We start from the raw sequence: 18,930 nt of genomic DNA, 5'->3' as shown, positions 1-18,930 counted from the left end.
GTCTGTATTTATATGCATTTGTCGTATATAGAATAAATGGCTTACTACATAACTAGTATAACCATAAACCAACAGTAATTATAACAGGAGACAAAATGAACCTGCCAAACTAGACAGATGATGCGTAATGACGGTTATTGACGTATAAATGTTGTGTGTGGACTTTAAGGGTGCGTTCACACTTCTGGTTCTGGTTTAGTCCTGATTTTGTTCCCCTTTGTTCAGCCCTTTGTTTAGTCCTGTCAAGTCTAGGTTTAATTCCCGTTTCAGTCCAGTTTAGTCCTAATTTTCATGTGGTATGTGTCCCAAGTCTGAACACACCCAATATATATAGTATAGTAGTAGCGGTTCATTGGTTTTTGTGGGTATGAATTGTTTTAGAATCAAATCAAACACTCATTAGTGACAATAATAACTGGACCATATTGGATTTCCCACAGTCAGTGAATTAAACTAACTACGCATCGGATATGTTTTCATGGTCCAGACATTCTAAAATGTTATCTGATTTAGTAACACATTTTAACTGAGGTGTTGGTGTTTATTGAACGCTCTGCGACTGGCTGGCCCCGTCACAAGTGTCGCTGATGGCTATGCGGGCCTCTCCCTCTCGCGCCGCCTCAGCTCCTCCCTGTAGCAGTAGGAACAGTAGTTGTCGGTTTCGGGCCGGCCGTAGAAGGAGCAGTTGTCCCGTTTGCAGCGGCGTTGTTGGAAGCAGTACAGGGGGCTTCCGGCGCCGCGGCCTTTGCCTTTGTCTTGGTTGAGCCAGGTGTGGGAGGTGTTGTCCTCATCGGCGAACTCCAGACAGTCCTGAATGTCTCCCGCGTCGAAGCCGTTGGTGTAGGTGTGGGACAGCCCGTACGACAGCGTCTCCATGGCGTTAACAGTGCGGACCCCCGACAACCGCGCAGGGCTGTAGCTTTGGGACGACAGAGAGCGGTTCTGCTGCGGGTACGTGGCGCATGTCTTTAGCGTCCCCACCAGCGGCTTGTAGGGCTCGTCGCGGAAGAGGGGCGATTGTAGGTTGACATCTTGTAAGTGAATGACGCTGTGCCTTTGGATGGGCGGGGTATGGCTGTAATGGGCGGACACGGGCCCTAGTTTTCTCGCGCCCATACTGGGGGAAGAGTAAGGTGCCGGGTGCGTCACATGGTGGGGGGCTGCGGGCGGGGTCAGAGGGGGGACAGGTGCGAGGGCGGGGGGGATCGGACTGTTTCTGCCCTGGGACTTTAGCGCCAGGGCGGGCTGCGGGGTGAAGGCGTTGTGGGGCAGGACAGGGGAGCAGCTCTCTGGGGGCGAGCTGTCCGAACGCTCCCTCTGGAAGACACTCTCATGCTCTACCTTCTTAGCGGCGGGCTCGTTGGCGGCCGGGGGCTTTCTCTCCGCCTCCTTCCTCTTCTGCTCCTGTTCTTGGCTGAAGCGCTCCTGGGCGTTGCTCAGGTAGTAGCTGATCATCTCCTCGTGGAACTGGTGCCGGTGGCTGGTGAGCAGGAGCGCGGCGAAGATGAACTTGCGCTCGCCCTGCATGGCCGCCCGCAGGATGTTGAGGCTCAGCTTGACGTCCGTACTGTACTTCCAGTTGTCCAGGCTCTTGTCCCCCGAGCTACGCCCTGAACTGTCCTGTCTGTCAGTGGGGGAGGAGCTCGAGGGCCGGTCCGTGGGGGAGGGGCTGGTGGCCTTTTCCGACGACGTGGAGCTGGCGGAGTGGCCGGACTCGTCTTTGCTTCCTTTGCTCGACTTTGACTCTTTCTTCTTGGACGTCTTCTCCGCTCCGCTCTCTCGACCTGAGGATACGCCGGATTTGTTCATTTTGCCGTGCACAAGCCCACCCAGACCGCCCATGTTTTTCTTCAGCTTGATGCCCAATGTTTTGCTGAAGCTGCCCAGTTTGTTGGCCACAGAGTCGGTGCGGCTCTTATCTTTGTCCTTGCGCTGCTTCTCCTTCTCTTTGGTGGGTTTGACCATGTTGATGTTGGAGTTGCTGCCCACGGACTCTCGGTCTGACTCCATGGACTCGGCCAGAGACTGGACGTCCTCACCTGCCGATGCCGTGGGCGACTCCGGCTGAGCCAAGGGGGCCTGGGAAACACAAACAGCACATAGTACGAATGGAGACAAGAAGCAGGGGGTTATGGGGGATGAATTATGAGACGCTCAACCAAACCAAATGGTCCAGGGATGTGTCAGTTTATGTTTAGGTTAGAACTTAATTATTTAAAGATGCACTGTCGAACTTCTATGGTTTAGTGTGAGCCACCTCGCTTTGTCTGGAATGTTCCGCAGCAATAAAAACACTTGATGCAATAAGTGGAACATTTCAGGCAAAGCAATAACCTCTCTATGAATGGAGGTAGGAATGGAGCAGAAAAATGACATAGTACACCTTTAAGATACGTGTTTAACAATGATTTTGTGTGACGCTCCGGCGGTAATGTATTTTGGTAATATTCCCCTGAGAATTATGATTAGATGGATTTTAGTGCTCTAACCCACAAAGCAATACAGGGACAAGACTAATTCCCTTTATATGGATTAAAACCATGCTTTTTTTCCTCTGCATTTGACCGATGGAGATGTTAAGCAGATGAGTTACAAAAGAATGACAACGGCGAAAGTACGATCATCTTCAGAACATCTGGAAGGTGTCGTTTGGCAGCTGAATGATCCATGACGAACGGGACACACGTGTGAAGGAGCCTTACCCTGGTTTCTGAGGGAATCCGAATCCACGTTACATTCATGTAGTTGTGCAGCAGGCTGAGTTTGGCTTCCAGAGACAGGATGAGTCTGCGCAAACACAAGGAGAGTTAAAGGAACAGGCTGCAGACAACAGTAGAAAATCATGACAACCATCACCAGATTCAATGGATTCTTTAAGACCATTAACAAAGGGAGGGGGGATTCTGTCAACTGGACAAATGTTTTTGTTATTTTTTCATTTTTTTCATTGCGCCATTTTCTTTTTTTAATTTTAATGTTTTATTGAAAGAATAAACACAGACCAATTAAAACTTGTGTCTAAATAAAGATACAGAAAAAAGAAGAAAAAAAAGGAAAATAAGTAAAGAAAAAGAAAATAAATTATAAAAAGTGCGGGGTGGGCGGTACCAGAGAAAATACAAAGTGTGTATTGTTTGAGATGACTGTTTTTAGAATAATGCATGCAGATGAAAAATAAAATGCAAGATTAAAACACCAGATCCATAATGTGAGTCCCATTTCGTCTAGTTTATATCGAATTTGTCCATTTCCAAGTTCAATCCATATGTGATTTTTTGTCCATTATGATTTCAGTCCAGTCCTTTATTGTGGACAAATGTTTTTTAGAGTAAATATGTTTTGCTTCTTCAGTTAATAATAATAATAATAACTTTTATTTGTATAGCGCTTTTCAGTGACCCAAAGACGCTGGACTCAGTTCAGATGCGGCTCTCGAAAAGGGGCTGTCTTAAGGGAGGAGCTACACTGAAACTAAAGCACCCAAGTTGGTTTCACATGTATAATTAGCTATTGAACTTAACTAAGGTGTCAGCTGTCATATTTTGCATTATCGTTCAGGACCCTAATGAGTCATCTAATACATATTATCACACTCTGATTAGCCCTATTGCTTCCTTGGTTTTGGTTTCGGTTTGAGGATGGGGTACATTGTAAGTAAGTAAGTAAGTAAGTAAGTCATTTTTATTTGTAAAGCACATTTAAAATCCAAAGTGCTTCACAATGACAAAGACAGAGATGAAATATAATTCAAACAGCAGACAACAACAGACAGTAACAAAAAACACAGAAGAAACACAGACAAGAAACAAGAGACAAGATAAAAGTGGCATGAAGTCCTTTCACATTGGGGACAAGCTGTATCGCAGAGATATTTAAGTCAGAGCTACGTCAGCGCTGAAGCAGTTACTGGGAAGACTATTGAGTTGACATATTCACACGAACTAAAAAAAAAACTGTGGTCAGTAAGTTTGTGCAAGAATTCAACCTTCTTTTGCAATGCATGACAGAAGGATCACACAGACGTCTTAAGACCAATACATAGAAACTGTCCAAATAAATGCATGTGATATGTGATGCAAAAATGTTCTTTATGGTGCATTTATAACTTCTATATCTTACAACTATACTCCTGGGTTTTACACCGCAAGCATGACTCTATATGCAGTCTGGATGCATCTGTAAAAGTCATGTGAAGGCTTTTGACTGGGAGCGAATTGTGTCTGAATGTGCAGCTGCACTGACATTAATATGTAAGACGGTCTGGTCTGACGAGCACCTGCTTTTTGTAAGTTTACCACATCTGAAACATTGCAGCGCTCCACATTGCAATTACAGTTTATGTCACGTTACACTTTGCAAAACAATAACATGCTGCTAATCGTGGCAATGCTGAGAAATGTACCCATGTAACCTCTAATCTATGGGTAACATGAACTTTATTTTTGAGTGCGGTCCAAAATGACAGCATTACGTCATAATTCTCTCTCTGGAAAAAGCCCAGAGTCTCTTCAGTGTGTCACAGGCTGAACGGGACTTACTTGGCGAGCTTGGCATTATCGTTGTCGTCCATCCCCCACTCCCAGTCCTTCCCAGGGTCAACGGCAAAATGGAGCGACAGCAGCTTGTGTTCAGAGTCGGTCAGGGGTATAACAGCTGGAACAGAGCAGATTGTCGTCACATGGTCAGTTTTGTCATGTTACATCTCAAACCCGCAGCTCAATTAAACCCTCTTGACAGGACAAAGAATTGTAAACGAGCGCTGCGTGGACTAAAGGCATTTTTACGGGACTGGGATTCCTGGCTTGGAGGCAGTTGGAAGCACTTTGTCCGGTCTTTGAGTTAACAGGAGACATGCAGCAACTGTTTAACTGAGAATAAGATTAATCCTGGGTTAGTCCTAGTTAAGTCCTGCTTAAGAAATACATGACTTCCACGAACATTGCCGTGATTGACGACTTTGTGTTGTCATTTTGGAGACTTTCAGAGCCAGAGATCCTCCAGCAGGGATTTCTGAAGGTTTCTAGACAACTTGACAGAGCATTTGGGCAAAATGTACTTTGTTTTTCATGATAATAGAACGTCCTGATGAGACAAAGATACTACTGAGTTTGTGCAATTGTGATTACAAAAGGGTGGAACTGACTGTAACATCCTTCTTTGTTCGTATGCGTCAAGATTGTCAATATTATTAGAGAAGACAGTATAATTACATAGGTATAACAAGTCATTATTCATCATCGGTCTGTCTGTTAGCACTTCTCAAAGATGCACGTGTTGTATAGTAGAAGTATAGTACATAGAGTAGTGCAGTATAAAGAGAATAGTATATAATGTTTCCTGGCCGTCTTGAACATGGTTTTATACTTTGTATATAAGAGATTGGCAGCCCAAAGCAAAATCATACAACTGGAAAAAAGGGCCACAGATGATGGCAACTTGAATACTGACACTTGTGGAACAACAATTACTCACATTTCCGTCAATATTTAATGTAGAATTGTACCTTTTACAGTTCAGTGACAGTGTTGCAGGATCCTGAAGATCTAACTAATGGGCAGGCGGCTCTACTACATAATATTTCCATAAAAAAAAAATGGCAAAATGCTGACTTAAAAGACAAAAAATGCTTATCAGGAGAACAGTGTGGTGCAGAGAAAATGTCTATTTGTAGTTCAGTGGTAAAGGAATTGTCAACGACGCTTGTCATTGCTGATAACTTCAAACCACACGCCACCGTCTACAGTTGGTACATATCACTGCATTACAATAGTTTGACTCAAAATACCAAGGAAATTAGCAAATTAAATGCATTGTAATTAAGGTTAAGGTTTATTTTTCCACATTTCTTTTCACATTTTCTGATTTGGTTTGATTACAGCCATGAGCAGTCCTGGGCACAGCTAAATGTAGTTTATTGGGTTTGTAAAGATTCAAATTCAGTTATATTCAGGTATAAAAACAACAACACCTACTATAATATTTGTGATATTGTGTTATTGTGTTATTGGAGACTCCACGCTGACCACATACATTCTATGAGACGAGATCACTGTGGCCACGTTGTAAATGGTCACATTCACATTGTTTTGTCCTCAGAACACACAGATGGACAGAGGGCGCTGCAGCAGCCTGTCCTCACAGCACAGATCATGAGCACCCTGATCCAATCTCAGCACACAGTGTCCCCACAACACCCAGGAGCAGGACTGTCTGTTCTGGACCCACCGACAAGGCTGAGGCGCCACCTGCTGGACTGAATGTGTATGACATCGTCTTCATGGGTTGCACAACTATGCTGCAGTGTTGTTGTGTAAAAGCTGCAAATGTTAAAGGTCTTTTGTTTTGTATTAAATCTTTTTTCAGTTTGAATGTATTTTTTGTAAGACGTGTGTATGTGTGTGTATGAGAGGAGAAAGGATTCAAATTGACTTATGGCCAAAATGGATGAGTGTGGCACAGACATGAGCCGTTAACATCTGAGTACAATTCATGCCCTGGCAGTTCAAAGAGCTTTACAACCAAGAAATATATTAAAATCACAATACAATGTAAATCTTAATTCAAAAATAGAAGAATAAAAAGTTACATTTGAAGTCAATTTAAAATAGTAAAATGCATAAAACTGAAACACTGATTTCCCCATGTTTAGTCCTGACTCTGGCACCAGCAGGAGGCCGGTCCATGTTTAGTCCTGACTCTGGCACCAGCAGGAGGCCGGTCCATGTTTAGTCCTGACTCTGGCACCAGCAGGAGGCCGGTCCATGTTTAGTCCTGACTTTGGCACCAGCAGGAGGCCGGTCCATGTTTAGTCCTGACTCTGGCACCAGCAGGAGGCCGATCCATGTTTAGTCCTGACTCTGGCACCAGCAGGAGGCCGGTCCATGTTTAGTCCTGACTCTGGCACCAGCAGGAGGCCGGCCCATGTTTAGTCCTGACTCTGGGCACCAGCAGGAGGCCGGTCCATGTTCAGTTCTGACTCTGGCACCAGCAGGAGGCCGGTCCATGTTTAGTCCTGACTCTGGCACCAGCAGGAGGCCGGTCCATGTTTAGTCCTGACTCTGGCACCAGCAGGAGGCCGGTCCATGTTTAGTCCTGACTCTGGCACCAGCAGGAGGCCGGCCCATGTTTAGTCCTGACTCTGGGCACCAGCAGGAGTCCGGTCCATGTTCAGTTCTGACTCTGGCACCAGCAGGAGGCCGGACCATGTTTAGTCCTGACTCTGGCACCAGCAGGAGGCCGGTCCATGTTTAGTCCTGACTCTGGCACCAGCAGGAGGCCGGTCCATGTTTAGTCCTGACTCTGGCACCAGCAGGAGGCCGGTCCATGTTTAGTCCTGACTCTGGCACCAGCAGGAGGCCGGTCCATGTTTAGTCCTGACTCTGGCACCAGCAGGAGGCCGGACCATGTTTAGTCCTGACTCTGGCACCAGCAGGAGGCCGGTCCATGTTTAGTCCTGACTCTGGCACCAGCAAGAGGCCGGTCCCTGAGGTCCTCAGAGTCTGAGATGGTTCATATGGCACTAACATGTCCAAGATGTACTTTGGTGCTAGGCCATGGAGAGACTTGTACACAAGCAGAGCTGCTTTAAAGTCTCTTCTCTGAGCCACAGGAGCCAGTGCAGAGACCTGAGAACAGGACTAATGTGATCATACTTCCTGGTTCTAGTCAGGACCCGAGCAGCAGCGTTCCGAGTCCTGTTTTGATACTATACTTTTGAGTCAAAGCAGTCAAAGAAGTCCTTGTTAATCAAGAACCTGTATTAGGTTTTTACCTTGCTCTCGCTGCTGGTCTCTCTGCTCCATAGACACCAGTGCGGAGAAGTGAGCCTGATCATAGGCCAGGACCAGAGGGGAGCAGTGACAGCGGCTGGGGGGCACCTCAAGAGGCAGGTACAGCCCTCCAAACGGGATGGGAGCGAACGCTGGGACACAACACATTTAGGTTGAATGTTATTGTTGGGATAAGGATGTGTTCACTAGAGAAATCAAGAGTCAGCTGTCTGCCTTTTTCTCACAGGGACTAAAAGCTGGGAACAGACCACGAGAGACACAAGGGAAAAGGTCTTAATAAAGGGACAAATACAAAGAACTGATCAACAATCAAGAGGTTTGATCAAAATTCAATACAAAAGTTTTTAAGAAATAATAACAAACTATTGACTTCATGACCAAATCTCTTGATTTCAAAATAATTAACAAACCTCTGCATATATAAACTTAATACCTCCTTATGTACTGCGCTGTAAGTATATACAGTCAAATATACAATGTAAAAACATGGAATTAGTTTGTGCTTAATGTAGAAATACAACCTGAAGCAGGAAATTAAGGTGCAACAAAAAAGAGCTGTTTTAATCCAATGCCACATTTTTTACACTTTAATATAATTAAACTAAATGTGGAAGTATTACAGTTTTCAGAATACAGTAGTAAAAATAAATTTCAATGCAGGTATTTAGCATTCTGTAAATACAAGTATTCAAACTATTCTCCCCAGTCTAAATGCAAGGTTTTTAATTCACTTCATAAACCCACTGTACTTTGATCACCTTTTGACCTGCAAACAAGGACTAATGTAACTTTTGACGTTACCTTTATGAATAGTGATTATAATAGATAATATATATAATAGTACCTTCCCCTCCTGAGTCCCGCAGCATGGTGTCGGCCACCACCACGATGGGCCTGCGCAGCACGTGGGCCAGCACAAATACATGGAACTCCTCCAGACTCTCGTACACGGGGTCCTCCGAGTTATCCACTCTGCGCAGAACAAAGAGAGGAAGGGCCCATCAGCTTGTGTTCACACTCTAGGTTATGGTTATGTTTTCTATATTTTCATGAATGTCAGTGACGTTTTTGCCACTTTTGGCTGTGAAGATGAAGGTGGGCACGATAAACCTGAGCTTGTGCCCACTCCAGCTCATGAACAGGCTTTTGCTGTTTTGATTTGTTTGATTCAAATGTTTTAGTCGTGATACATGATGGAAAATGAATAAATAAATGTTATAAATACTATTATAATAACTAACGACGACAATAGGTATACATAACTCTTTGGGTGAATTCTTTAGTTTTTATACAGAAAATAAAGTAATAAGTAATAAATACAGTTAGATTAGTATTTGGGTCCAACTTCCTACACTTCCTGTTTCAAACTTCAAAGGTTTCAGCAAAAATCACACGTTTGAGTGACGTCAGACCTTTTTTGAAACAATTCTAAAAAAATTAAATAAAACCCCAAACAAACGAAAAACACCTTAGTTAGTTTGTGCAGGGCAGACACTTGAATTGGCTCAGTAACAACAATATTAACCATTAAAGCCGCAAGCGGCATCCAACGGCCCTCGCGGGCCGCCGGCCTTCCGACTCTGCGCTTTTGACTTGATAAAGATGGCGCCCTTATTGTGTGTTGAATAAAAAAAGAACTTGACAGACGGCGACACATTGGACATGGCCAATCCAGTGCAAATGAACACAAGTGTCAGTCAAATTTGCTGCGCCGCCGCACAGAGACCGTAGCACTTGGAATAAAAATATGGATAACTTTTGATGCCCCGCTTGTGTAGATGATTTTTCCCAAAGTAAAGCTTGATCGAGCTATTGCCCACGGAGGAGTTTGTTAAAGTGTGAAGCGTAAATGTGAACATTTCAAGGATTTGGCGTTTTTCCCATTTGTGACAGTATATTTGCAGCTCCACGGCACAGAGACCGTACCACTTAAAATCAAAATATGGATAACTTTTGATGCCCCGTTTGTGTAGATGATTTTCCCCAAATATGAGCTTGATCGGGCAATCGGCCTAGGAGGAGTTCGTTAAAGTGTGAAGCGTAAAAATGTGGTGATTTTAGAGATTTCGCTGTTTTCCCATTTCTGACATATATTTGCGGGTCCGCCACACAGAGACCGTAGCACTTAGAATCAAAATATGGATCAGTTTTGATGCCCCGCTTGTGTAGATGATATTCTCCAAATATGAACTTGATCGGACAATCGCCCTAGGAGGAGTTTGTTAAAGTGTGAAGCGTAAAAATGTGGTGATTTGAGCGATTCTACGATTTTCCCATAAGGATAACATGGGATGTTTCTGTCAACGCTACGGTTACGCCGTACAAAATATGACTTTGGCTCTCATACTTTTATGATCAGGATGGCAAATTAGAATTTTGTTCAAAATATCATGTCATTTGGAAAAACTCTATTGTTTATAGGCCACTCTGAAGGCCAAATAGTCAGAATTCTGGGAAACGTTTGCGGCTCCGTCGCACAGAGACCGTAAAAGTTATCCTTAAAATTTGGATAACTTTAGATACACCACTTGTCTAGAGGACGTACACCGATTTTGAGGATGGTGGGCAAAACGCACTAGGAGGACTTCGTTAAAGTGTAAAACATAAAAATGTGGTAATTTGAGAGATTTTGTGGTTTTCCCATAGGGATAACATGGGAGGTTTCTGTCATCGCTACGACTACGGCGTAAAAATTTAGGCATTTTTGTGATTGGCTTTTGTGATCGGGACGGCAAAATAGAACTTTGGGTAAAGTTTAGACAATTTTGGTAAAACTAATTTTTGACCTTCAATGTTAATTTAAAGGTCACTCTGTAGGGGGCGCTATCACTGCCATTTCAATTTTGTCAGCCTAAACTGGTCCAAACTAGAAAGTTTAACAAATGATTCAAATTTGGTCCTAATCAGACTGGTTTTGATCAAATGGGAGCAATTTTTAGACCTGCAATATTCCAAAATAAGTTGTCCAACTTTGCGGCTGCGCCGCACACAGACCGTAAAAGGTATCTCAAAAAATTGAATAACTTTAGATGCCCCACTTGTCCAGAGGACGTACGCCGATTTTGAAGTCGGTGGGCAAAACGCCCTAGGAGGAGTTCGTCAAAGTTTGACGTGAACAAAATGGCTAACACAGCGTGTTTTCATTTTCAAAGGAAGATGGTGGCCATAGGGTAAGTTTGGGGGCGTGGCCACAATAATATTTTTTGTTTATCCTCACAAGAGGAATGCGTGTCCCGAATTTCGTAGCTCTACGACAAAGTTGACCTCGGGGCGTCTTCAATAGGCGCAATGTATTTTGACTTTTGTCGGTGGCGCTGTCGCGCCATTTTTTAACGCAAAAAAAAATGGCCCAGAAAAAACAAAATTTTTCGCCGATTCTGAATTTTGGGCAAAGTTTGGTGAGTTTTTGAGCATGTTCAGGGGGTCAAATTAGAGATCAAAGCGCTGAAGAAGAACAAGAAAAATAATAAAAATTAAAGCCGCAAGCGGCATCCAACGGCCCTCGCGGGCCGCCGGCCTTCCGACTCTGCGCTTTCGACTTGATAAAGATGGCGCCCTTATTGTGTGTTGAATTAAAAAAGAACTTGACAGACGGGGACACATTGGACATGGCCAATCCAGTGCAAATCAACACAAGTGTCAGTCAAATTTGCTGCGCCGCCGCACAGAGACCGTAGCACTCAGAATATAAATATGGATAACTTTTGATGCCGCGCTTGTGTAGATGATTTTTCCCAAAGTAAAGCTTGATCGAGCTATTGCCCACGGAGGAGTTTGTTAAAGTGTGAAGCGTAAACGTGAACATTTCAAGGATTTGGCGTTTTTCCCATTTGTGACAGTATATTTGCAGCTCCACGGCACAGAGACCGTACCACTTAAAATCAAAATATGACTAACTTTTGATGCCCCGTTTGTGTAGATGATTTTCCCCAAATATGAGCTTGATCGGGCAATTGCCCTAGGAGGAGTTCGTTAAAGTGTGAAGCGTAAAAATGTGGTCATTTTAGAGATTTCGCTGTTTTCCCATTTCTGACATATATTTGCGGGTCCGCCACACAGAGACCGTAGCACTTAGAATCAAAATATGGATAAGTTTTGATGCCCCGCTTGTGTAGATGATATTCTCCAAATATGAACTTGATCGGACAATCGCCCTAGGAGGAGTTCATTAAAGTGTGAAGCGTAAAAATGTGGTGATTTGAGCGATTCTACGATTTTCCCATAAGGATAACATGGGATGTTTCTGTCAACGCTACGGTTACGCCGTACAAAATATGACTTTGGCTCTCATACTTTTATGATCAGGATGGCAAATTAGAATTTTGTTCAAAATATCATGTCATTTGGAAAAACTCTATTGTTTATAGACCACTCTGAAGGCCAAATAGTCAGAATTCTGGGAAACGTTTGCGGCTCCGTCGCACAGAGACCGTAAAAGTTATCCTTAAAATTTGGATAACTTTAGATGCCCCACTTGTCTAGAGGACGTACACCAATTTTGAGGTTGGTGGGCAAAACGCACTAGGAGGACTTCGTTAAAGTGTAAAACATAAAAATGTGGTAATTTGAGAGATTTTGTGGTTTTCCCATAGGGATAACATGGGAGGTTTCTGTCATCGCTACGACTACGCCGTAAAAAATTAGGCATTTTTGTGATTGGCTTTTGTGATTGGGACGGCAAAGTAGAATTTTGGGTAAAGTTTAGACAATTTTGGTAAAACTAATTTTTGACCTTCAATGTTAATTTAAAGGTCAATCTGTAGGGGGCGCTATCGCGCCCATTTCAATTTTGTCAGCCTAAACTGGTCCAAACTAGAAAGTTTAACAACTGATTCAAATTTGGTCCTAATCGGACTGGTTTTGATCAAATGGGAACAATTTTTAGATCTGCAATATTCCAAAATAAGTTGTCCAACTTTGCGGCTGCGCCGCACACAGACCGTAAAAGGTATCTCAAAAAATTGGATAACTTTAGATGTCCCACTTGTCCAGAGGACGTACGCCGATTTTGAAGTCGGTGGGCAAAACGCCCTAGGAGGAGTTCGTCAAAGTTTGACGTAAACAAAATGGCTAACTCAGCTTGTTTTCATTTTCAAAGGAAGATGGCGGCCATAGGGTAAGTCTGGGGGCGTGGCCACAATAATATTTTTTTTTTGTCCTCACGAGAGGAATGCGTGTCCCGAATTTCGTAGCTTTACGACAAAGTTGACCTCGGGGCGTCTCCCATAGGCGCAATGTATTTTGACTTTTGTCGGTGGCGCTGTCGCGCCATTTTTTAACGAAAAAAAAAATGGCCCAGAAAAAATCAAATTTTTCGCCGATTCTGAATTTTGGGCAAAGTTTGGTGAGTTTTTGAGCATGTTCAGGGGGGCAAATTAGAGCTCAAAAAGCAGAAGAACAAGAAAAATAAAAATAATTAAAGCCGCAAGCGGCATCCAACGGCCCTCGCGGGCCGCCGGCCTTCCGACTCTGCGCTTTCGACTTGATAAAGATGGCGCCCTTATTGTGTGTTGAATAAAAAAAGAACTTGACAGACGGCGACACATTGGACATGGCCAATCCAGTGCAAATGAACACAAGTGTCAGTCAAATTTGCTGCGCCGCCGCACAGAGACCGTAGCACTTGGAATAAAAATATGGATAACTTTTGATGCCGCGCTTGTGTAGATAATTTTTCCCAAAGTAAAGCTTGATCGAGCTATTGCCCACGGAGGAGTTTGTTAAAGTGTGAAGCGTAAATGTGAACATTTCAAGGATTTGGCGTTTTTCCCATTTGTGACAGTATATTTGCAGCTCCACGGCACAGAGACCGTACCACTTAAAATCAAAATATGGATAACTTTTGATGCCCCGTTTGTGTAGATGATTTTCCCCAAATATGAGCTTGATCGGGCAATCGGCCTAGGAGGAGTTCGTTAAAGTGTGAAGCGTAAAAATGTGGTGATTTTAGAGATTTCGCTGTTTTCCCATTTCTGACATATATTTGCGGGTCCGCCACACAGAGACCGTAGCACTTAGAATCAAAATATGGGTAAGTTTTGATGCCCCGCTTGTGTAGATGATATTCTCCAAATATGAACTTGATCGGACAATCGCCCTAGGAGGAGTTTGTTAAAGTGTGAAGCGTAAAAATGTGGTGATTTGAGCGATTCTACGATTTTCCCATAAGGATAACATGGGATGTTTCTGTCAACGCTACGGTTACGCCGTACAAAATATGACTTTGGCTCTCATACTTGTATGATCAGGATGGCAAATTAGAATTTCGTTCAAAATATCATGTCATTTGGAAAAACTCTATTGTTTATAGGCCACTCTGAAGGCCAAATAGTCAGAATTCTGGGAAACGTTTGCGGCTCCGTCGCACAAAGACCGTAAAAGTTATCCTTAAAATTTGGATAACTTTAGATACACCACTTGTCTAGAGGACGTACACCGATTTTGAGGTTGGTGGGCAAAACGCACTAGGAGGACTTCGTTAAAGTGTAAAACATAAAAATGTGGTAATTTGAGAGATTTTGTGGTTTTCCCATAGGGATAACATGGGAGGTTTCTGTCATCGCTACGACTACGGCGTAAAAATTTAGGCATTTTTGTGATTGGCTTTTGTGATCGGGACGGCAAAATAGAATTTTGGGTAAAGTTTAGACAATTTTGGTAAAACTAATTTTTGACCTTCAATGTTAATTTAAAGGTCACTCTGTAGGGGGCGCTATCACTGCCATTTCAATTTTGTCAGCCTAAACTGGTCCAAACTAGAAAGTTTAACAACTGATTCAAATTTGGTCCTAATCGGACTGGTTTTGATCAAATGGGAGCAATTTTTAGACCTGCAATATTCCAAAATAAGTTGTCCAACTTTGCGGCTGCGCCGCACACAGACCGTAAAAGGTATCTCAAAAAATTGAATAACTTTAGATGCCCCACTTGTCCAGAGGACGTACGCCGATTTTGAAGTCGGTGGGCAAAACGCCCTAGGAGGAGTTCGTCAAAGTTTGACGTAAACAAAATGGCTAACTCAGCTTGTTTTCATTTTCAAAGGAAGATGGCGGCCATAGGGTAAGTTTGGGGGCGTGGCCACAATGATTTTTTTTGTTTATCCTCACGAGAGGAATGCGTGTCCCGAATTTCGTAGCTTTACGCCAAAGTTGACCTCGGGGCGTCTCCCATAGGCGCAATGTATTTTGACTTTTGTCGGTGGCGCTGTCGCGCCATTTTTTAACGAAAAAAAAAATGGCCCAGAAAAAATACAATTTTTCGCCGATTCTGAATTTTGGGCAAAGTTTGGTGAGTTTTTGAGCATGTTCAGGGGGTCAAATTAGAGATCAAAGCGCTGAAGAAGAACAAGAAAAATAATAATAATAATAATAATAATAATATTTTTAGCAAAAACAATATAGCCGTTTTTACTATAACAACAAATGATACATCGTTTGAAAGCTCTAAGCCTTCCCGATGCCGCCATGGGGTGGAATCATCATTACGAGCGCTTATGCGCTCGTCACTCCCTATTCCGTCGGGATGCCCCGCCCACTCCCCATAGACTTCCATTGATTTGAGCAGATACAAGCATGGCCCATGCCTGCGGCATGGATTCTCGCGTACGGGACGATGCCAGGAGGGTTTTTGGAGGAATGCAGCGCTTCGCGCTGCTGTTGTCAACAATTAGTGAATGGGCTACGCCCATTCACTAATTGTTGACTATTTCTGTCATAGCAGGAGTAAGTATGCATGATCCATGCCTTCGGCATGGGCTAGTTCACTGTACTTGCCAGGGGCGACGGGGTACCAAACATGCGGGCTGCGCCCGCATGTTTGGTCAGACAGTTGCAACGCTGCCTTCGGCAGCGTTGCGGGAGCAATAGGCCCTCCCCCTGCTGGGGCTCGGGCCTAATAATATTTTTAGCAAAAACAATATAGCCGTTTTTACTATAACAACAAATGATACATCGTTTGAAAGCTCTAAGCCTTCCCGATGCCGCCATGGGGTGGAATCATCATTACGAGCGCTTACGCGCTCGTCACTCCCTATTCCGTCGGGATGCCCCGCCCACTCCCCATAGACTTACATTGATTTGAGCAGATACAAGCATGGCCCATGCCTGCGGCATGGATTCTCGCATACGGGACGATGCCAGGAGGGTTTTTGGAGGAATGCAGCGCTTCGCGCTGCTGTTGTCAACAATTAGTGAATGGGCTACGCCCATTCACTAATTGTTGACTATTTCTGTCATAGCAGGAGTAAGTATGCATGATCCATGCCTTCGGCATGGGCTAGTTCACTGTACTTGCCAGGGGCGACGGGGTACCAAACATGCGGGCTGCGCCCGCATGTTTGGTCAGACAGTTGCAACGCTGCCTTCGGCAGCGTTGCGGGAGCAATAGGCCCTCCCCCTGCTGGGGCTCGGGCCTAATTAAAGCCGCAAGCGGCATCCAACGGCCCTCGCGGGCCGCCGGCCTTCCGACTCTGCGCTTTCGACTTGATAAAGATGGCGCCCTTATTGTGTGTTGAATTAAAAAAAGAACTTGACAGACGGCGACACATTGGACATGGCCAATCCAGTGCAAATCAACACAAGTGTCAGTCAAATTTGCTGCGCCGCCGCACAGATACCGTAGCACTTAGAATATAAATATGGATAACTTTTGATGCCCCGCTTGTGTGGATGATATTTCCCAAAGTAAAGCTGATCGGGCTATTGCCCACGGAGGAGTTTGTTAAACTGTGAAGCATAAATTTGAACATTTCAAAGATTTGGCGTTTTCCCATTTGTGACAGTATATTTGCAGCTCCACGGCACAGAGACCGTAGCACTTAAAATCAAAATATGGATAACTTTTGATGCCCCACTTGTGTAGATGATTTTCCCCAAATATGAGCTTGATCGGGCAATCGCCCTAGGAGGAGTTCGTTAAAGTGTGAAGCGTAAAAATGTGGTCATTTTAGAGATTTCGCTGTTTTCCCATTTCTGACATATATTTGCGGGTCCGCCACACAGAGACTGTAGCACTTAGAATCAAAATATGGATCAGTTTTGATGCCCCGTTTGTGTAGATGATATTCTTCAAATATGAACTTGATCGGGCAATCGCCCTAGGAGGAGTTCGTTAAAGTGTGAAGCGTAAAAATGTGGTGATTTGAGCAATTCTACGATTTTCCCATAAGGATAACATGGGATGTTTCTGTCATCGCTACGGTTACGCCGTACAAAATATGACTTTTGCTGTCATAATTTTATGATCAGGATGGCAATTTAGAATTTAGTGCAAAATGTCATGTTATTTGGAAAAACTTTATTGTTTATAGGTCACTCTGAAGGCCAAATAGTCCAAATTCTGGGTAAAGTTTGTGGCTCCGTCGCACAGAAACCGTAAAAGTTATCCTTAAAATTTGGATAACTTTAGATGCCCAACATGTCTAGAGGACGTACATCGATTTAGAAGTCGGTGGGCAAAACGCACTAGGAGGAGTTTGTTGTAAGTGTAAAACATAAAAATGTGGTAATTTGAGAGATTTTGTGGTTTTCCCATAGGGATAACATGGGAGGTTTCTGTCATTGCTACGACTACGCCGTAAAAATTTAGGCATTTTTGTGATTGGCTTTTGTGATCGGGATGGCAAAATAGAATTTTGGGTAAAGTTTAGACAATTTTGGTAAAACTAATTTTTGACCTTCAATGTTAATTTAAAGGTCACTCTGTAGGGGGCGCTATAGCGCCCATTTAAATTTTGTCAGCCTAAACTGGTCCAAACTAGAAAGTTTAACAACTGATTCAAATTTGGTCCTGATCGGACTCGTTTTGATCAAATGGGAGCAATTTTTAGATCTGCAATATTCCAAAATAAGTTGTCCAACTTTGCGGCTGCGCCGCACACAGACCGTAAAAGGTATCTCAAAAAATTGGATAACTTTAGATGCCCCACTTGTCCAGAGGACGTACGCCAATTTTGAAGTCGGTGGGCAAAACGCCCTAGGAGGAGTTCGTCAAAGTTTGACGTGAACAAAATGGCTAACACAGCGTGTTTTCATTTTCAAAGGAGGATGGCGGCCATAGGGTAAGTCTGGGGGCGTGGCCACAATAATATTTTTTTTTTGTCCTCACGAGAGGAATGCGTGTCCCGAATTTCGTAGCTTTACGCCAAAGTTGACCTCGGGGCGTCTCCCATAGGCGCAATGTATTTTGACTTTTGTCGGTGGCGCTGTCGCGCCATTTTTTAACGAAAAAAAAAATGGCCCAGAAAAAACAAAATTTTTCGCCGATTCTGAATTTTGGGCAAAGTTTGGTGAGTTTTTGAGCATGTTCAGGGGGTCAAATTAGAGATCAAAGCGCTGAAGAAGAACAAGAAAAATTAAAGCCGCAAGCGGCATCCAACGGCCCTCGCGGGCCGCCGGCCTTACGACTCTGCTCTCTGCATTTTACAGAGATGGCGCTAACGCAATTGTCTAAGAACTAAGACAGCGACACATTGGACATGTACAATGCTGTGCTTAACCAGTGCAAATGAACACAAATGTCGGTCAAATGTGCAGCTCCAGCGCACAGAGACCGTGACACTTGGAATAAAAATATGGATAACTTTTGATGCTCCGCTTGTGTAGATTATTTTTCCCAAATATGAGCTTGATCGAGCTATTGCCCACAGAGGACTTCATTAAAGTGTGAAGCGTAAATGTGAACATTTCAAGGATTTGGTGTTTTTCCCATTTGTGACAATATATTTGCAGCTCCACGGCACAGAGACCGTACCACTTAAAATCAAAATATGGATAACTTTTGATGCCCCATTTGTGTAGATGATTTCCCCAAATATGAGCTTGATCGGGCAATCGGCCTAGGAGGAGTTTGTTAAAGTGTGAAGCGTGAAAATGTGGTCATTTTAGAGATTTCGCTGTTTTCCCATTTCTGACATATATTTGCGGGTCCGCCACACAGAGACCGTAGCACTTAGAATCAAAATATGGATACCTTTGGATGGCCCGCTTGTGTAGATGATTTCCCCCAAATATGAGCTTGATCGGACAATCGCCCTAGGAGGAGTTTGTTAAAGTGTGAAGCGTAAAAATGTGGTGATTTGAGCGATTCTACGATTTTCCCATAAGGATAACATGGGATGTTTCTGTCATCGCTACGGTTACGC

The 18,930-nt window shown here is 43.7% G+C and overlaps 1 protein-coding gene across 1 annotated transcript in view; it reads right to left on the bottom strand.

Annotated features, from left to right (window-relative positions):
- Positions 1 to 272: 272 nt before the first annotated feature.
- Positions 273 to 18,930, bottom strand: part of otud7a (OTU deubiquitinase 7A) — a 57,154-nt gene continuing 38,496 nt past the window's right edge. The window contains exons 9-13 of the mRNA XM_072435243.1: positions 8,635 to 8,762; positions 7,772 to 7,921; positions 4,539 to 4,653; positions 2,703 to 2,787; positions 273 to 2,079 (exon numbers count right to left, since the gene is read on the bottom strand). Coding sequence (XP_072291344.1) covers positions 592 to 2,079; positions 2,703 to 2,787; positions 4,539 to 4,653; positions 7,772 to 7,921; positions 8,635 to 8,762 — 1,966 coding nt within the window. The 3' untranslated portion in view covers positions 273 to 591. The remainder of the gene's footprint in view (positions 2,080 to 2,702; positions 2,788 to 4,538; positions 4,654 to 7,771; positions 7,922 to 8,634; positions 8,763 to 18,930) is intronic.

The sequence above is a fragment of the Eucyclogobius newberryi genome, unplaced genomic scaffold (assembly GCF_026437365.1).
Source record: "Eucyclogobius newberryi isolate DKJ021-1_F unplaced genomic scaffold, fEucNew1.0.hap1 SCAF_7, whole genome shotgun sequence".
In the NCBI taxonomy this organism is placed as follows: Eukaryota; Metazoa; Chordata; class Actinopteri; order Gobiiformes; family Gobiidae; genus Eucyclogobius; species Eucyclogobius newberryi.
The sequence above is the reverse complement of the archived record's forward strand: the minus strand, read 5'-3'. Positions and strand labels throughout refer to the sequence as shown.